Below are 18,294 nucleotides of genomic sequence, written 5' to 3'. Positions count from 1 at the left end.
CAATGTGATAATGACCAGATCATCTGTTTTTTGTTATGTTTGATTGAAGGATAAATATCGGCAGCAGGACACCAGGGATAACTCCCCTGCTCTTCTTCAAAATAGTGCCATGGGATCTTTTACATCCACCTGAGAGAGCAGACGGGGCCTCAGTTTAACGTCTCATCCAAAAGATGGCACCTCCGACAAAACAGCACTCCCCCAGCACTGCACTGGAGTCTCCACCTAGATTTTTGTGCTCAAGTCTTTAGAGACACAGAGTAAAGGAGGGACACTGTCAAAATGTGCTGATGATGTAATCCCTGAGCTAAGGAGTAGTTATGCAAAGCCCTCTGAAACACGGGTGAAATGTAATCTGCCTCTACCACAGCAACATTTCCAATCACATCTGGAGAGTTGGTAGAAATGGGGCAAATCAATTTTGCATTAAAGCACTTCAGTATTTCAGTCTTACGAAGGTCTCGTCACAGTCGATTAGAAAGAGATTGCTTACCAGCAGTAACGAGGGGCTCAGACTTCGGGCTAGAAATAGCGTGGCACCCCATGTGGGGCGATAACTTCTGCGGGAGTGCAAAAGTATCGGCGCGTGCTACACAACTGATTCTGACGGGAACTTCCGATTTAGCGCTAAATCAAGCGCTAACCACTTCCCTTAGAGCATGAAAGGGAGTGAGGGGGTGAGAGCGCTGCACAATGTCCCAGGCACGCTGTGGGTTTCACAGGCTCCTTCTCTCCCTTAAAGGGAAGGGCCAACGCTATTGTCATTGGAGGCTAAGGCTGTGTGTGGTTGTCGACGGCACCTGTGGTACAAGCAGAGCAGCCCCGAGCACGCTAAGAGAGTGCAGGGCTGATCAATCGTGGGCCGCGAAATAATCAAAAAATCAGCACTCTGGGGACATAAATACATTTTGGCCTTCCTGACCACCACTGTCTTTAATTAGCACTCCCCAAGCGGCCAGCCGAGGTCACCATGCCTCCTGCAGCTGCCGTTGTTGACGCCCGGCGATGCTGCAGGGGGCGGTAACGAATTTTACATCCGGGGCGGTAACGGGGCGCTGAACACTGGATGCCGTCCCGATCTCTGGGGCGCAGGAGATCGAGGCGGTCATTTTTATCGCCGGCACTAACCCGCCATGGAAGTTTGGGGGTGTCGGTAATTTTGTCACGCCCGGTCAGTAAACCCTTTGCGCCCAGTTATCGCCCCTCCGGAGGTGCAAAGGAGGCCAATCCCTCCTTCTTAGAATTATACTGGCAAAATCAAGGGAGAAGTTACAAATCATGTTTGCACACAGGGTGTTGTTGGAAGAGGGAACGCTTTTGCACAAGGAGTGAGTGAGGCAGAGACTGGGACATCGGTTAAAGAGGAATTGGGTAAGTGTTGCACAATATCTGATAGTGATCTGATGATCTGGTGAATGCAACACTAGAAACTTTAAAGCCCAGATCTGTCCATTTATCTAGTTTCAGACGTGAACAATGATAGCGAATCTAATGATAAAAATCGAGAGCATTTCATGCCGAATGCAGAGTGCTGTGAACATGCAGAATGCACAAAGGTCGGATTGACAAGTGCAGCTAAACTCATGCAGCCAATGGTGTGATCCAGTCACACTCTCTGGGAACTTCCTCTGCAGTTACTGAACAGCTCCCAGTGAGATATCCCTTTGCACGCAATGGCCCGGATTTTGCAGTCCGCGGTCAACGATTGCCGCTCGCTGCTCATTGCGCTTACAGCTGTCACGGACTTTTAGTGGGCTTTTGCGCGGCAACTTACGGTAATTAGAGAGCTATTCCGACCCAGCGCACTCTATAGGGGGATCTGGGACTTGTGTGAACAGGGAAAGCAACTATGTATCCCCTTAGCCAATCATTACTGAGCAGCGCAGAGTCTGAAGCAGTAATTGTAAGTTAGAATAGTTCATTCAATGCCAAATCATGTACAGAGTGCAAAATAAAGATGGAAAGATGGGATTCAGAGAGACAAAAAAAGTTTTAAAAATATGTCATTTTTGAATCTCCAACAATAATTAAAATCTGAAGGAATGAGACTCGACATTTAAGTTAATTTTCAGTACCAGAGGAGTTGTTTGGCAGTAATTAATCTTTATCACACTGTTAAAAATGTACTTACACTGGAATGGACAAGCCCTAACTTTTTCTGGCGACTTTAGCGTGTGTCTATCACGCAAATACACCAATTTCCCACCGTTGCACATACTTCAGTGCCGAGTCTCTCAGCGAGGTTCTGTTATCGGGAAGCTTGTGGGGGAGCTGGGAAAGGCAGGCAGTAACTTGCTGATTTCTGTATTTAACTGCGCACGTACGATCACCGGAAGTTGCCGTCCAATCTACACTTGAACAACAGTGAGCGCTGACAACCTCGGCATTAATCCTGCCGCAAAATCCAGGCCAATCGGATTCATGGCATTGGCACATCTGGAATCCATTTAGCGCTACAACAATCTTACTGAGCATTGCTCAGTAACCGGGAGGGCCTCTTGTCCCATCTCTGCATTGAAGAGATTACGGGTGCCAAGGACCATGCTGAGAGACCAGAGGTCCAGCCTAGTTCACTCAATATCTGCAAGCAGCAAGCAAGACAAAAGGGGAGGCAAGGGAAAGGAGAGGGGAAAGGAAAGGAAGGCAGAGCAAACATTAGAAATACTACCATAAACAGTTAAAGGATCCATGAAGCTGCATGTGAAAGCCCTTGAAGAGGGAAGGAGGGGATAACTGACCATGCAGCGACTGTTAGTGGCATTCCCAAAGACCATGTGAGCAGATGCTGGATACCTATGTTTCCGGGAGGTGTATATCCTGAAGAGCTTCTGTTTATTATTAAAAAGCTTACTAGGAAGTGAGGGGAGATAGAGGAGCAGTTTACACACTGATCAATGTACACCCACAGAAATGAGTAACTCCAACAGTTTGAGCAATAAAATCTGACAGCAAACTTCTATTATTAAGCAATGGTTCACGTGCAGGGCTTGGCTGGGCTGGAAGTGTCTCTCACAGAAATGGGTCTAAGAGGTTATATCGGAGTTGGCTGATATTTTCTACGTCACTGCCAGGCTATAAGTTTCAGTCAGTACGTCAACTCATGCTGCAGGTGTTGTCCGGAGCTTTCAAAGTGACCGAATACTTTAGACCAACAGATTATTAAAGGATCCTTTATCTAAAATGGGACTCACTGAGTTACCATGAAGCATTACAGATCATCGTTGCTTAGATATACCGGAGAGGCACAGTTACTGGAAACAATGGGGGCTGGAGGTCACACTGCGCTGGAGGTCACACTGCGCTGGAGGTCACACTGCGCTGGAGGTCACACTGCGCCGGAGGACACACTGCACTGGAGGTCACACCGTGCTGGAGGTCACACTGCACTGGAGGTCACACTGCTCTGGAGGTCACACCGCGCTGGAGGTCACAATGCGCTGGAGGTCACACCGTGCTGGAGGACACACCGCGCTGGAGGTCACACTGCACTGGAGGTTACACTGCGCTGGATACAATGCGCTGGAGGTCAAACTGCGCTGGAGGTCACACTGCGCTGGATACAATGCGCTGGAGGTCACACTGCGCTGGAGGTCACACTGCGCTGGATACAATGCGCTGGAGGTCAAACTGCGCTGGAGGTCACACTGCACTGGAGGTCACACTGCGCTGGATACAATGCGCTGGAGGTCAAACTGCGCTGGAGGACACACTGCGCTGGATACAATGCGCTGGAGGTCACACTGCGCTGGAGGACACACTGCACTGGATACAATGCGCTGGAGGTCACACTGCGCTGGAGGACACACTGCACTGGAGGGGACACTGCACTGGAGGGGACACTGCACTGGATACATTGCGCTGGAGGTCACACTGCGCTGGAGGACACACTGCACTGGATACATTGCGCTGGAGGTCACACTGCGCTGGAGGACACACTGCGCTGGATAGACTGCGCTGGAGGACACACTGCGTTGGACGCACAGCACTGGATAGACTGCGCTGGAGGACACACTGCGTTGGACACACAGCGCTGGATAGACTGCGCTGGAGGACACACTGCGCTGGAGAACACACTGCGCTGGATAGACTGCGCTGGAGGACACACTGCGTTGGACACACAGCGCTGGATAGACTGCGCTGGAGGACACACTGCGTTGGACACACAGCGCTGGATAGACTGCGCTGGAGGACACACTGCGCTGGATAGACTGCGCTGGAGGACACACTGCGTTGGACACACAGCACTGGATAGACTGCGCTGGAGGACACACTGCGTTGGACACACTGCGCTGGATAGACTGCGCTGGAGGACACACTGCGTTGGACACACTGCGCTGGATAGACTGCGCTGGATAGACTGCGCTGGAGGACACACTGCGCTGGATAGACTGCACTGGAGGACACACTGCGCTGGATAGACTGCGCTGGATAGACTGCGCTGGAGGACACACTGCGTTGAACACACTGCGTTGGACACACTGCGCTGGATAGACTGCGCTGGAGGACACTGCGTTGGATAGACTGCGCTGGATAGACTGCGCTGGAGGACACACTGCGCTGGATAGACTGCGCTGGAGGACACACTGCGTTGGACACACAGTGCTGGATAGACTGCGCTGGAGGACACACTGTGCTGGAGGACACACTGCGCTGGATAGACTGCGCTGGAGGACACACTGCGCTGGAGGACACACTGCGCTGGATAGACTGCGCTGGAGGACACACTGCGCTGGATAGACTGCGCTGGAGGACACACTGCGCTGGAGGACACACTGCTCTGGATAGACTGCGCTGGAGGACACACTGCACTGGAGGACACACCGCTGATACAATGCGCTAGAGGACACACTGCGCTGGAGACACTGCGCTGGAGGTTACACTGTGCTGGAGGTCACACTGTGATGGAGGACACAATGCGCTGGAGGATACATTGCACTGGAGGTCACACTGCACTGGAGGTTGCACTGCACTGGAGGACACAATGCGCTGGATACATTGCACTGGAGGTCACACTGCTCTGGAGGACACACTGCGCTGGCTACAATACGCTTGAGGTCACACTGCGCTGAATACATTGCACTGGAGGTCACATTGCGCTGAAAGCCACACTGCGCTGGAGGACACACTGCACTGGATACACTCTGCTGGATGTCACACTGCACTGGAGGTCACACTGCACTGGAGGTCACACTGCACTGGAGGTCACACTGCGCTGGATACTCTGCGCTGGAGGTCACACTGCACTGGAGGATACACTGCGCTGGAGGAGCGGTGAGTCGGGAGGCTTATAAAAGGCCTGAGAGTTTGAGAGGTAGCGGGAGTTCGAGGAGCGGTGAGTCGGGAGGCCTATAAAAGGCCCGAGAGTTCGAGAGGCAGCGGGAGTTCGAGGAGCGGTGAGCCGGGAGGCTATAAAAGGCCCGAGAGTTCGAGAGGCAGCTGGAGTTCGAGGAGCGGTGAGTCGGGAGGCCTATAAAAGGCCCAAGAGTTCGATAGACAGTGGGAGGTCGAGGAGCGGTGAGTCGGGAGGCCTATAAAAGGCCCAAGAGTTCGATAGACTGGGAGGTCGAGGAGCGGTGAGTCGGGAGGCCTATAAAAGGCCCAAGAGTTCGATAGACCCCGGGAGTTTGAGGAGCGGTGAGTCGGGAGCCTCGCTGGTGCAGATGCAAGGGCAGAAGGTAAACAAAGAAGTAGAAAGAAATTGAAGGGTGACGTCACAGCCAAGCGGTTAAGTGATTGGCTGGTGGATTGGTGAGTATTTAATCCTTTTTTCTTCTTTTTATTTCTTTATCAGTAGGTAACCTTTGACATTGTTGCCAAATTAAGTTAATCTAAGGGTTAAGTCATGGCATGAGAGCACAGACACGTGTCATGCTTCTCCTGTGCTATGTGGGAAGCCGGGGATGCTTCCAGTGTCCCTGACAACTACATGTGCAGGAAGTGTATCTTGCTGCAGCTCCTGACAGACCACATTGCGGCACTGGAGCTGCGCATGGATTCACTCTGGACCTGAGGATGTCGTGAATAGCACGTTTAGGGAGTTGGGCACACCGCAGGCAATGTTTACTCAGGCAGATAAGGAATGGTTGACCATCAGGCAGAGCAGTGGAAGGAAGGTAGTGCAGGGGTCCCCTGCGGTCATCCCCCTCCAAAACAGATACACTGTTTTGGGTACTGTTGGGGGGGGGGGTGACTCATCAGGGGAAGGCAGCAGCAGCCAAGTTCATGGCATCATGGGTGGCTCTGCTGCACAGGAGGGCAGGAAGAAGAGTGGGAGAGCTATAGTGGTAGGGGATTCTATTGTAAGGGGACTAGATAGGCGTTTCTGCGGCCGCAATCGAGCCTCCCTGGTGCAAGGGTCAAGGATGTCTCGGAGCGGCTGCAGGACATTTTGGAGGGGGAGGGTGAACAGCCAGTTGTCATGGTGCATATAGGTACCAACGATATAGGTAAAAAACAGAATGAGGTCCTACAAGCTGAATTTAGGGCGCTAGGAGTTAAATTAAAAAGCAGGACCTCAAAGGTAGTAATCTCAGGATTGCTACCAGTGCCACGTGCTAGTAGAACTTGCAGGATAGCTCAGATGAATATGTGGCTTGAGGAGTGGTGCAGGAGGGAGGGATTCAAATTCCTGGGACATTGGAACCGGTTCTGGGGGAGGTGGGACCAGTACAAACTGGACGGTCTGCACCTGGGCAGGACCGGAACCAATGTCCTAGGGGGAGTGTTTGCTAGTGCTGTTGGGGAGAGGTTAAATTAATATGGCAGGGGGATGGGAACCTATGCAGGGAGACAGAGGGAAGTAAAATGGGAAGAAGCAAAAGATAGAAAGAAGAAAAGTAAAAGTGGAGGGCAGAGAAACCCAAGACAAAAATCAAAAAGGGCCACATTACAGCAAAAGTCTAAAGGGACAAAGAGTGTTAAAAAGAAAGCCTGAAGGCTCTGTGCCTCAATGCGAGGAGTATTCGGAATAAGATGGATGAATTAACTGCGCAGGCAGCTATTGACGAATATGATATGATTGGGATTACGGAGACATGGCTCCAGGGTGACCAAGGCTGGGATCTCAACATCCAGGGGTATTCAACATTTAGGAAGGAGAGACAGAAAGGAAAAGGAGGCGGGGTAGAGAAGCAATTAACCCAATAATAAGGAAGGACATTAGCTTGGATGATGTGGAATCTGTATGGGTAGAGCTGTATGGGAATACCAAAGAGCAGAAAATGCTAGTGGGAGTTGTGTACAGACCACCAAACAGTAGTAGTGAGGTTGGGGACAGTATCAAACAAGAAATAAGGGATGCGTGCAATAAAGGTACAGCAGTTATCACGGGTGACTTTAATCTACATATAGATTGGGCTAACCAAACTGGTAGCAGTACAGTGGAGGAGGATTTCCTGGAGTGTATTAGGGATGATTTTCTAGACCAGTATGTCGAGGAATCAACAAGAGGGCTGGCCATCCTAGACTAGGTGATGTGTAATGAGAAAGGTCTAATTAGCAATCTTGTTGTGCGAGGCCTCTTGGGGCAAGTGTGACCATAATATGGTAGAATTCTTTATTAAGATGGAGAGTGACACAGTTAATTCAGAGACTACGGTCTGGAACTTAAGGAAAGGGAACTTCGACGGTATGAGACGTGAATTGGCTAGAATAGACTGGTGAATAATACTTAAAGGGTTGACGGTGGATAGGCAATGGCAAATATTTAAAGGGCACATGGATGAACGTCATCCCTGTCTGAAGTAAAAATAAAACGGGGAAGGTTGCTCAATCGTGGCTAACAAGGGAAATTAGGGATAGTGTTAAATCCAAGGAAGAGGCATATAAATTGGCCAGAAAAAGCAGCAAACCTGAGGATTGGGAGAAATTCAGAATTCAGCAGAGGAGGACAAAGGGTATAATTAGGAGGGGGAAAATAGAATATGAAAGGAAGCTTGCTGGGAACACAAAAACTGACTGCAAAAGCTTCTATAGATATGTGAAGAGAAAAAGATTAGTGAAGACAAACGTAGGTCCCTTGCAGTCAGAATCAGGTGAATTTATAATGGGGAACAAAGAAATAGCAGACCAACTGAACAAATACTTTGGTTCTGTCTTCACGAAGGAAGACACAAATAACGTTCCGGAAATACTATGGGACCAAGGGTCTAGCGAGAAGGAGGAACTGAAGGAAATCCTTATTGGTCAGGAAATTATGTCAGGGAAATTGATGGGATTGAAGGGCGATAAATCCCCAGAGTACTTAAGGAAGTGGCCCTAGAAATAGTGGATGCATTGGTGACCATTTTCCAACAGTCTATCGACTCTAGATCTGTTCCTATGGACTGGAGGGTTGATAATGTAACACCAATTTTTTAAAAAGGAGGGAGAGAGAAAACGGGTAATTATAGACCGGTTAGTCTGACATCAGTAGTGGGGAAAATGTTGGAATCAATTATTAAAGATGAAATAGCAGCGCATTTGGAAAGCAGTGACAGGATTGGTCCAAGTCAGCATGGATTTATGAAAGGGAAATCATGCTTGACAAATCTTCCAGAATTTTTTGCGGATGTAATAAGTAGAGTGGACAAGGGAGAACCAGTGGTTGTGGTGTATTTAGACTTTCAAAAGGCTTTTGACAAAGTCCCACACAAGAGATTAGTGTGCAAAATTAAAGTACATGGTATTGGGGGTAATGTATTAACGTGAATAGGGAACTGGTTGGCAGACAGGAAGCAGAGAGTAGGGATAAACGGGTCCTTCTCAGAATGGCAGGCAGTGACTAGTGGGGTGCCGCAGGGCTCAGTGCTGGGACCCCAGCTATTTACAAGATACATCAATGATTTAGATGAAGGAATTGAGTGTAATATCTCTAAATTTGCAGATGACACTAAACTGGGTGGAGTTGTGAGCTGTGAGGTGGATGCTAAGAGGCTGCAGGGTGGCTTGGACAAGGTAGGTGAGTGGGCAAATGCATGGCAGATGCAGTATAATGTGGATAAATGTGAGGCAAAAATAGGAAGGCAGAATATTATCTGAATGGCGGCAGATTGGGAAAAGGGGAGGCGCAACGAGACCTGGGTGTCATGGTCCATCAGTCACTGAAGGTTGGCATGCAGGTACAGCAGGCGGTGAAGAAGGCAAATGGCATGTTGGCCTTCATAGCTAGGGGATTTGAATATAGGAGCAGGGAAGTCTTCCTGCAGCTGTACAGGAGCTTGGTGAGGCCTCACCTGGAATATTGTGTTCAGTTTTGGTCTCCTAATCTGAGGAAGGACGTTCTTACTATTGAGGGAGTGCAGCGAAGGTTCCTGGGATGGCAGGACTGACATATGAGGAGAGACTGGATTGTCTGGGCCTGTATTCACTGGAGTTTAGAAGAACGAGAGGGGATCTCATAGAAACATATCGAATTCTGACGGGACTGGACAGGTTAGATGCAGGAAGTATGTTCCCGATGTTGGGGGAGTGCAGATCAGGGATCACAGTCTAAGGATAAGGGGTAAGCCATTTAGGACCGAGATGAGGAGAAACTTCTTCACTCAGAGAGTTGTTAACCTGTGGAAATTTTTTCCGCAGAAAGTTGTTGATGCCAGTTTGTTAGATATATTCAAGAATGAGTTGGATATGGCCATTACGGCTAAAGGGATCAAGGGGTATGGAGAGAAAGCAGGAAAGTGGTACTGAGGTGAATGATCAGCCATGATCTCATTGAACAGTGGTGCAGGCTCGACGGGCCGAATGGCCTACTTCTGCACCTATTTCCTATGTTTCTATGTTTCTAGGACATGCTGCACTGGATGTCACACTGCTGGATATACTGCACTGGAGGTCGCACTGCGCTGGATGCACTGCACTGGAGGTCACAGTGCGATGGAGGACACACTGCGATGGAGGTCACACTGCTCTGGAGGTCGCACTGCGCTGGAGGAACCACTGCACTGGAGGATTCGCTGTGCTGGAGGTCACACTGCGCTGGAGGCTACACTGCACTGGAGGTCACACTGCACTGGATACACTGCGCTGGAGGTCACACTGCGCTGGAGGTCACACTGTGCTGGAGGACACACTGCGCTGGAGGTCACACAATACTGGATACACTGCACTAGAGGTCACACTGCGCTGGCTACACTGCTCTGGAGGTCACACTGCACTAGTGGTCACGCTGCGCTGGAGACACTGCACTGGAGGTCACACTGCACTAGTGGTCACACTGCGCTGGATACACTGCACTGGAGGTCACACTGCGCTGGGGGTCACGCAGTACTGGATACACTGCACTGGGGGTCACAATGCGCTGGAGCTCACACTGCGCTGGAGGTCACACTGCGCTGGAGGTCACTGCACTAGTGGTCACACTGCACTGGATACACTGCACTGGAGGTCACACTGCACTGGATACACTGCACTGGAGGTCATGGAGGTCACACTGCGCTGGATACACTGCACTGGGGGTCACACTGCGCTGGAGGTCACACTGTGCTGGAGGTCACACTGTGCTGGTTGAATCGGGGCAGAAACTGCGTTGGATGCGATGGTACCTTGCGATGACCATCACACTCCCGTGGGTTGTGCCTGTGAATCATTATAGGAGGCAGTAACACTCCTTCTTTCAGCATTCCCCAGGGAGATGGCGCTTCACCATTGGGTATATTAGATCGTGTCCTGCCCTTTGGGCAGAGTGTCAGCGACACAAAGTCCTTCCACATCCTGACACTGATTGCATTTGGGGAGGGGCAATAAGGCAAGGGAATACACAATAAATGGGAGGATACAAGAGGTGTGGAGAAACAGAGGGACCTTGGAGTTCATGTCCACAGATCCTTAAAGGTAGCAGGACAGGTCGATAAGTTAGTTAACAAGGCATACGGAATGCTTTCCTTTATTAGCCGAGGCATAGACTACAAGAGCAGGGAGGTTTTGCTTGATCTGTATAAAACACTAGTTAGGCCACTGCTGGAGTACTGCGTGCACATTACAGGAAGGATGTGATTGCACTCGACAGGGTGCAGAGGAGATTTTCGAGGATGTTACCGGGCCTGCAAAATTTTAGCTGTGAGGAAAGATTGGATAGGCTAGGATTGTTTTCTTTGGAACAGAGGAGGCTGAGGGGAGATTTACTTGCCGTGTATAAATTGTGAGGCGACTAGATAGAGTAGATAGAAAGGACCTATTTCCCTTAGCAGAGGAGTCAATCAGGGGGCATAGATTTAAAGTAATTGGTAGGAGGTTTAGAGGAGATATGAGGAAACATTTATTAACCCAGAGGGTGGTGGGGGTCTGGAACTCACTGCCTGAAAGGGTGGTAGAGGCAGAAACCCTCATCACATTTAAAAGGTACTTGGATGTGCACTTGAAGTGTCGTAAACTGCAGGGCTACGGACCTAGTGTAGAAGGTGGATTAGGCTGGGTAACTCTTTTACGACCCGCGCGGACATGATGGGCCGAATGGCCTCCTTCCGTGTTGTAATTTTTCTATGAATCTATGATTCTACGACAAGTCTATTACAAAGTGGGTTAGTCACCAGATATTTTAGTTTTTATTGATAGAAATCCGGCAGGTTTTAGAAAGGAAAGGAGGGTTTGAAAGCTGGCAGAAAATCTCAGTTTTATTTTATATTCCAAATACTAAAAATGTTTAAAATGTTATATCAGGCACATTGCCCGTCAGTTAACTAAGGAAGTCTCTGTGCTGGTTTACAGTGATATGTGAGGATCAGAGAATCTGATTATTAACAGCGAACCTTTGCACAGTTTCAAAGATTTGGGAAGAAAGCGGAGTGGACAAACCTGCTGAAAGTCTCTCCTTGCTCTTTCCTTCAGTGTTAGTTGGTGAAAGGAAACAGAGTCAGACAGAAAGTATCGGTCATCACCATAAACAATCAGCGATCAAACAATTCAAACGCACCGTAAATGTCTTTATAAATAGCACAGTCATCATCGAATTCACACAGGGAAAGTGCAGCACTTGTTAATCTCACTTGCACCAAGCTGGGAAGGAAGATCTCAAATTGCACAGATATTAAAAGGACACAGCAGAGAGTCAGGAATTAACACAGCGACCCAGCACGACCCACAGCAAGCAGGATGGAGCTGCACACCAGGGTTCCAGCAGGCAGCACTGCTGACTGTCACACAGGCGGCTTAAAGCATGTAGGGGGCGATCGCTGATCCTACACTGTCAGCGGGCAGGGGGCCATGGTGCTCAGAGAGGGCACAACCCCACTGCACTGACCCTGCTCCCGCCCCCCTCCCTCACCCTCCCCTCCCACACTCCCTCCCTCTCCCTCCCCCTGTCCCTCCCTCTTCATCCCACTCCCTCACTCCCGCTATACTCTCCCTCCCTTGCCACCCTCTCCCTCCTCCTCCCAATCCCTCCCTCCTGCTATATTTCCCCTCCCTCACCTTCCCCTCCCGCACTCCCTCCCCCTGCCCCTCCCTCTTCATCCCGCTCCCTCCCTCCCGCTATACTCTCCCTCTCCCTCCCTTGCCACCCTCTCCCTCCTCCTCCTTCTTCCTCCCAATCCCTCCCTCCCGCTATACTCTCCCACTCCCTCCCGCCTTCCTCTCCTCCCCGTCCTCTCCTCCCCAACCATCTCCTTGTGTGTGACTCGCCACCCCTCTCTCCTCATTTCCTCGTTCCCCTTCTCCCTTCCACCCTCCTTCCCCCCCCCCTTCCCCCTCCATCCCTCTATATCTTTCTGTGTGACTTGCCTCTCTCCCTCCCCGCTCCCCCGCTCCCTTCCTCCCTCGATCTCCCCTCCTCCACCCCTTTGTGTGTGACTCCGCCCCCCCCCCCGATTATTTTAAACACATTTCGAGAGAGTGAAATTGAAGAGAAAGAGCGGGCGACACATCCAGAGCTGACAGGATCCAGACACATTCTGTCTCTCACCTAATGCGGCTGATAATTGCAAATCTGTCTCGTGATTATTTAATCCTTTACTCTTCAAAAGGCAGATTTCATTTATGTAAAACTGTCAGAGAGCAGGGAGAATGGTTGGGACTGCAGGATAGGCTCATAGAGTCAGATCACTGTCCCATCAAACACTCCCAGGGCAGGTACATCACAGGTTAGATACAGAGTAAAGCTCCCTCTACACTGTCCCATCAAACATTCCCAGGGCAGGTACAGCATGGGGTTAGATACAGAGTAAAGCTCCCTTTACACTGTCCTATCAAACATTCCCAGGGCAGGTACAGCACGGGGTTAGATACAGAGTAAAGCTCCCTCTACACTGTCCCATCAAACATTCCCAGGGCAGGTACAGCACGAGGTTAGATACAGAGTAAAGCTCCCTCTACACTGTCCCATCAAACATTCCCAGGGCAGGTACAGCACGGGGTTAGATACAGAGTAAAGCTCCCTCTACACTGTCCCATCAAACACTCCCAGGGCAGGTACAGCACCTTAGATCCTGTACACCCTCTGTGTATAATGGCCAGTGTATCCAGGATCGTGTATTATAGCCTGAATCAGCAGGCTAATCAAAGCGGGTAACTGATGCGAAACTGTGAAATGCAGACAAGAACATTTCGATAGAATTTTTGGTGAGAACAGGTTTTATTTCTGTGAATTATTAAAAACTGCCTTTGTTGGAAAAACGTCTGAACATCTGAAAATCTGTTTTTGCTTATTTGGCTTTTAATTCTCTTTTCATGCAGTAATAAGTTAGATGTAACTGGATCCTGCCACTGGATGGTTTGACAGCTGCGATCCTCCCAAATCGAGGAGACAGCTTCAAACTGCGTGAAATAACTACAAGCCAGAAGACAGATGCCAAACTACAACATCAGCAGCCAGTTGTGTACCTACTTCGCAGGGCTGCAGCTACGCAAGGCGTTCAAATGGGGCCTCCAGGTTGCTATGGAAACCGAGTTCTCATCAGCCGCATAACTACGCCACACACACTACCGTGCAGATTTTTATATATAAAGAAATCAAACAAGGCCGGGAGGGAGAGGAAAGGGAGAAATAAAACAAAAAAAGGGAAAAAGCCAATTAGTAAAAACGATCCAAGTGAATGGTGCGTTCATGATCAAAGCTCTTGATACATGCCTGAGTGGAGTTAGGACACTTTCGTAGAATCGCCAGGTGGCCACCAGGTAAGTGCGGCCAACATCTGTGGAGTAAAAACGCCAAGCAGCCTAAGGGGAGGCGGGGGAAGGGGGAAAAGAAGGCACAAAATCCAACACAAAATCAGCAAGTAAAATGGGTCGAAAGGTACAGTAAATAAATCGCAAGACATTTCCTTTTTGTTTCAACTCAGTCTGGAAGAATAGGTCCTTGTTATGTATTTGCTTCACGGGTTCTTTACTTAAGAATTCATAGCAACACATTGCTATTAAGAACTGGTTGGTTTATTAGCAAAAATTTAACCACACTACACATTACCAGTTCATCCACCAGGTTCACAACTACCTGCCTCATCGTGGATCCCCTGAAGCCAACTGGCTGGGGTTTTATTGAGCCTTGTGAACATCACGTGACTGGCTCGGCCACTCTCAACTCAACAGCTCGACAACTATTTTAAGTAAACTTTAAATCAAGTGCCCCCCCCCGCCCTTGTTAAAGGGGCACTAAAACCGACAAATTAACAAATTATACTTTTTGAAAAGTGATGGTCAAGTTACAATTTGGTTGCCGGGGGTGATGATCCACTCCAGTCGGTCTGGTGCCTACCTCTCATCAACAGCTCTACAAACCTGTGAGCATACTCACAGGTACATACATTACAACTATTTTAGTTGCACCTGTAAAACAATAAATCATTAAATCAAGTGCCCCCTGATTAAAGGGGGGCGGGGGGGGCACTAAAACCGACAAACTTAAAAAATTAAACTTTAGACATTGCGTGGTTCAAATTAAAATTTGGTTGCCGGGAGTGATGATGCACTCCAGCCCCTCCGGCGCCCACCTCTCGCAGAAGGCTGCAAGCGTACCAGTGGACACCGTGTGCTCCATCTCCAGGGATGTAACTGTGGAAGAGAGGCAGGCAGTCGGGCTGAACAACCCCCTCGACCGGTTAATGGGGTACATACATTACAGTCCTGATCTGTGGGGAGGGGAAGCGGGAGCTAATCAACTCAATACATCAACAACAGGCCCCAAATCAATTTGTTCATACAGGATATTTAAATAACCGAATCAGAGCACATTGTTAAATTATAATAATATAAACAGCGTACTGCTAATCAGCCTATCTATTTCAGAACAGTATTTCAAATAATTACTTGTTTTTTCTAAAAGCCTTCCGTTTAATTGCATATTAGACACAAGCAGAAGAACAGATCTATACCACAACACAGGATGAACCCACACGCAAGCAGTTCCATCCCTCACTGACTCCACTAACCTTCTGCTTCATTACTCAACTGAACATCTCTCCCATCAGGCACAAGTGATTCAAATTAGGAGCAATTTTTAAAGAGACAAGTTTAAGGTTCCTAATGAAGCTGTTTTTGAGGTTAAACATCGGCGTGTGATGGTGCAGGGGGCAACCATTGATAGGAACGCGGGCGTGGGTATTCTCGTCACAAAGTTATGGCTCACAGCTGATGTCGCCAAATTATGCATTTGCAAATCAAAAGAAAATGGTTTGTCAACTTTGATTTGTGCTGATCTCCGCTGGGTTTGCAGTGAGGTTGGAACACAGGAATATTGGACCGGGGGAGGCCATTCAGCCCCTCAAGTCTGTTCTGTACCTCAACCCCCACCTTTTACTCCATATCCCTCGACACCCATAGCCAACAAAAATCCATCGATCTTAGTCTTGAAAGCTGCAATTGACTCCCAGCATACACAGCCTTTAGCGGGGAAAGTGCTTCCTGATTTCATTCCTGAATGGCTGAGCTCAACTGTTACGCTTATGCCCCCTTTGTTCTGGGCGCTCCCCCACCATACAAATAGTTTCTCTCGATCTACCTTATCAAATTCTTTAATCATCTTAAACACCTCAGTTAGATCATCCCTTAATCTTCTAACCTCAAGGGAATACAAACCTACTCTATACAACCAGTCCTCTTAACCCTTGCACTCCGCTCCTGTAATGAGTGATGACCCTCAGAGACGCATCCGCCTCTGCTCTCCTACCACACGGCTCTCCATCCTGGGGAAAACTGGACAAAATGTTGGATAGACCGGGATTTATACCGGAATGTCGGTGAAGACCGGGATTTAGGTGAAGATTTGGATTTATACCGGAAAGGATTTGTAAAGATTAAGATCTGAAGAATGGGTCGTTGTGTTGAGGGAGAGGAGGGAGGCTCGATAGAAACATAGCTGTTAACTGCCCCTTACAGCCCAGGCAAGATTTTAAAAGTTCTGTTCCAAGGAAATTGATTAAAAGATTAAGATAAGTTGGTTTATTTTCAGAATAATCTTACTGAGGTGCTGTATGTATTAAGTCACAAGCTGGATGGTGTGTTTTCATGAACCACAGCTCTACATGAATATCAGGATGTCGAAATCCCAATGACTGAGTAATTAAAACATGCTTGGAAAAATAATGTGCCACTTTGTAAACCTCACGAAAACAGTAACAACAATAAAACTGTCAAATTTGAATATTTAATATACTCCTTAATCTCGAGGGGAGTTTTTTAAGGAACGTTATTTCCTATGAGACCAAATTTGAAATTAATAAGTGTGCTGAGAAATGCTTTGGATTATTTTCCATTAAATTTTCCACAAGTAAATGCAGATTATAAAGTTTGTAGTACCCAGACAATCCTTCGGGCCATATCCTGTTAGCTACTGAGCAACTACTGTAACCTCTCAGTGAGCCCCAACACTCAGGGCCCTCCTGTAATCCAAAGTACCCTCAAACATCTTTTAACCTCAATGCTTAATATTTAATCCTGTTGTTCCGACTAATTTACAAAGCAGCTTTGTGCAGACAAGCTGCAACAAGGTGGATGCAGGGAGGATGTTTCCACTCCTAGGGGAAACTAAAACTAGGGGACATAGTCTCAGAATAAGGGGCCGCCCATTTAAAACTGAGATAAGGAGAAATTTCTTCTCTCAGAGTGTTGTAAATCTGTGGAATTCGCTGCCTCAGAGAGCTGTGGAGGCTGGGTCATTGAATATATTTAAGGTGAGATAGATTTTTGAGCGATAAGGGAGTAAAGGGTTATGGGGAGCGGGCAGGGAAGTGGAGCTGAGTCCATGATCAGATCAGCCATGATCGTATTGAATGGCGGAGCAGGCTCAAGGGGCCAAATGGCCGACTCCTGCTCCTATTTCTTATGTTTTTATGACAGCACTGTCTCCAGTCTCCTTTCAGTCTTGTGTATTGACCTACAGGGTCTGGAGCACTCGTTGTGGAGAGCATGTCATCAATCTATTCCAGTGTACCTGGCCATAAGTAATCCTCAGTTGGCCCACTCCGAAAACATGCAATCATTCGACGATTTACAATTGCTGCACATGTAGTGATCTTTTGAATGCTGCAGGATGGAATTATCTGACCAGCATAGCTTCCACCATACTAACCATTCATTGTGGTAAGAATACTTATTTTCTCTCGTTTTTTGCTACATCTTTCTAAACAAACAGGAAAGATTTGTTACAGGAAAAATGTGATTGCACCAGAGAGGGTGCAGAGGAGGTTTACGAGGATATTGCCTGGACTGGAGAATTTTAGCTATGAGGACAGATTGGATAGGCTAGGTTTATTTTCTTTGGAACAGAGGAGACTGAGGGGAGACCTCATTGAGGTTATAAAATGATAAGGAGCCTAAATAGAATGGCGTGCAGGTACAGCAGGCGGTGAAGAAGGCAAATGGCATGTTGGCCTTCATAGTGAGAGGATTTGAGTATAGGAACAAGGAGGCTGAGGGGCGACCTCATTGAGGTTATAAAATTATAAGGAGCCTAAATAGAATGGCTGCAGTTGTACAGGGCCTTGGTGAGGCCACACCTTAAATATTGTGTACAGTTTTGGTCTCCTAATCTGAGGAAGGACATTCTTGCTATTGAGGGAGTGTAGCGAAGGTTCACCAGACGGATTCCCGGGATGGCAGGACTGACATATGAAGAAAGATTGGATCGACTAGGCTTATATTCACTGGAATTTAGAAGAATGAGAGGGGATCTCATGGAAACATATAAAATTCTGACGGGATTGGACAGGTTAGATGCAGGAAGAATGTTCCCGATGTTGGGGAAGTCCAGAACCAAGGGTCACAGTCTAAGGATAAGGGGTATGTCATTTAGGACTGAGATGAGGAGAAACTTCTTCACTCAGAGAATTGTGAACCTGTGGAATTCTCTACCACAGAAAGTTGTTGAGGCCAGTTCGTTAGATATATTCA

At 48.3% G+C, this 18,294-nt stretch overlaps 1 protein-coding gene across 1 annotated transcript in view; it reads right to left on the bottom strand.

The window, feature by feature from the left end:
• Positions 1-18,294, bottom strand: part of kcnq5a (potassium voltage-gated channel, KQT-like subfamily, member 5a) — an 882,808-nt gene that overhangs the window by 16,992 nt on the left and 847,522 nt on the right. Inside the window, exons 8-10 of the mRNA XM_070884637.1 lie at positions 13,796-13,890; positions 11,770-11,796; positions 2,794-2,850 (exon numbers count right to left, since the gene is read on the bottom strand). Of these exons, the coding sequence (XP_070740738.1) occupies positions 2,794-2,850; positions 11,770-11,796; positions 13,796-13,890 (179 nt within the window). The remainder of the gene's footprint in view (positions 1-2,793; positions 2,851-11,769; positions 11,797-13,795; positions 13,891-18,294) is intronic.

Source organism: Pristiophorus japonicus, chromosome 7 (assembly GCF_044704955.1).
Source record: "Pristiophorus japonicus isolate sPriJap1 chromosome 7, sPriJap1.hap1, whole genome shotgun sequence".
In the NCBI taxonomy this organism is placed as follows: Eukaryota; Metazoa; Chordata; class Chondrichthyes; family Pristiophoridae; genus Pristiophorus; species Pristiophorus japonicus.
Note: the sequence above shows the minus strand (reverse complement) of the source record. Positions and strands in the feature narration are given on the sequence as shown.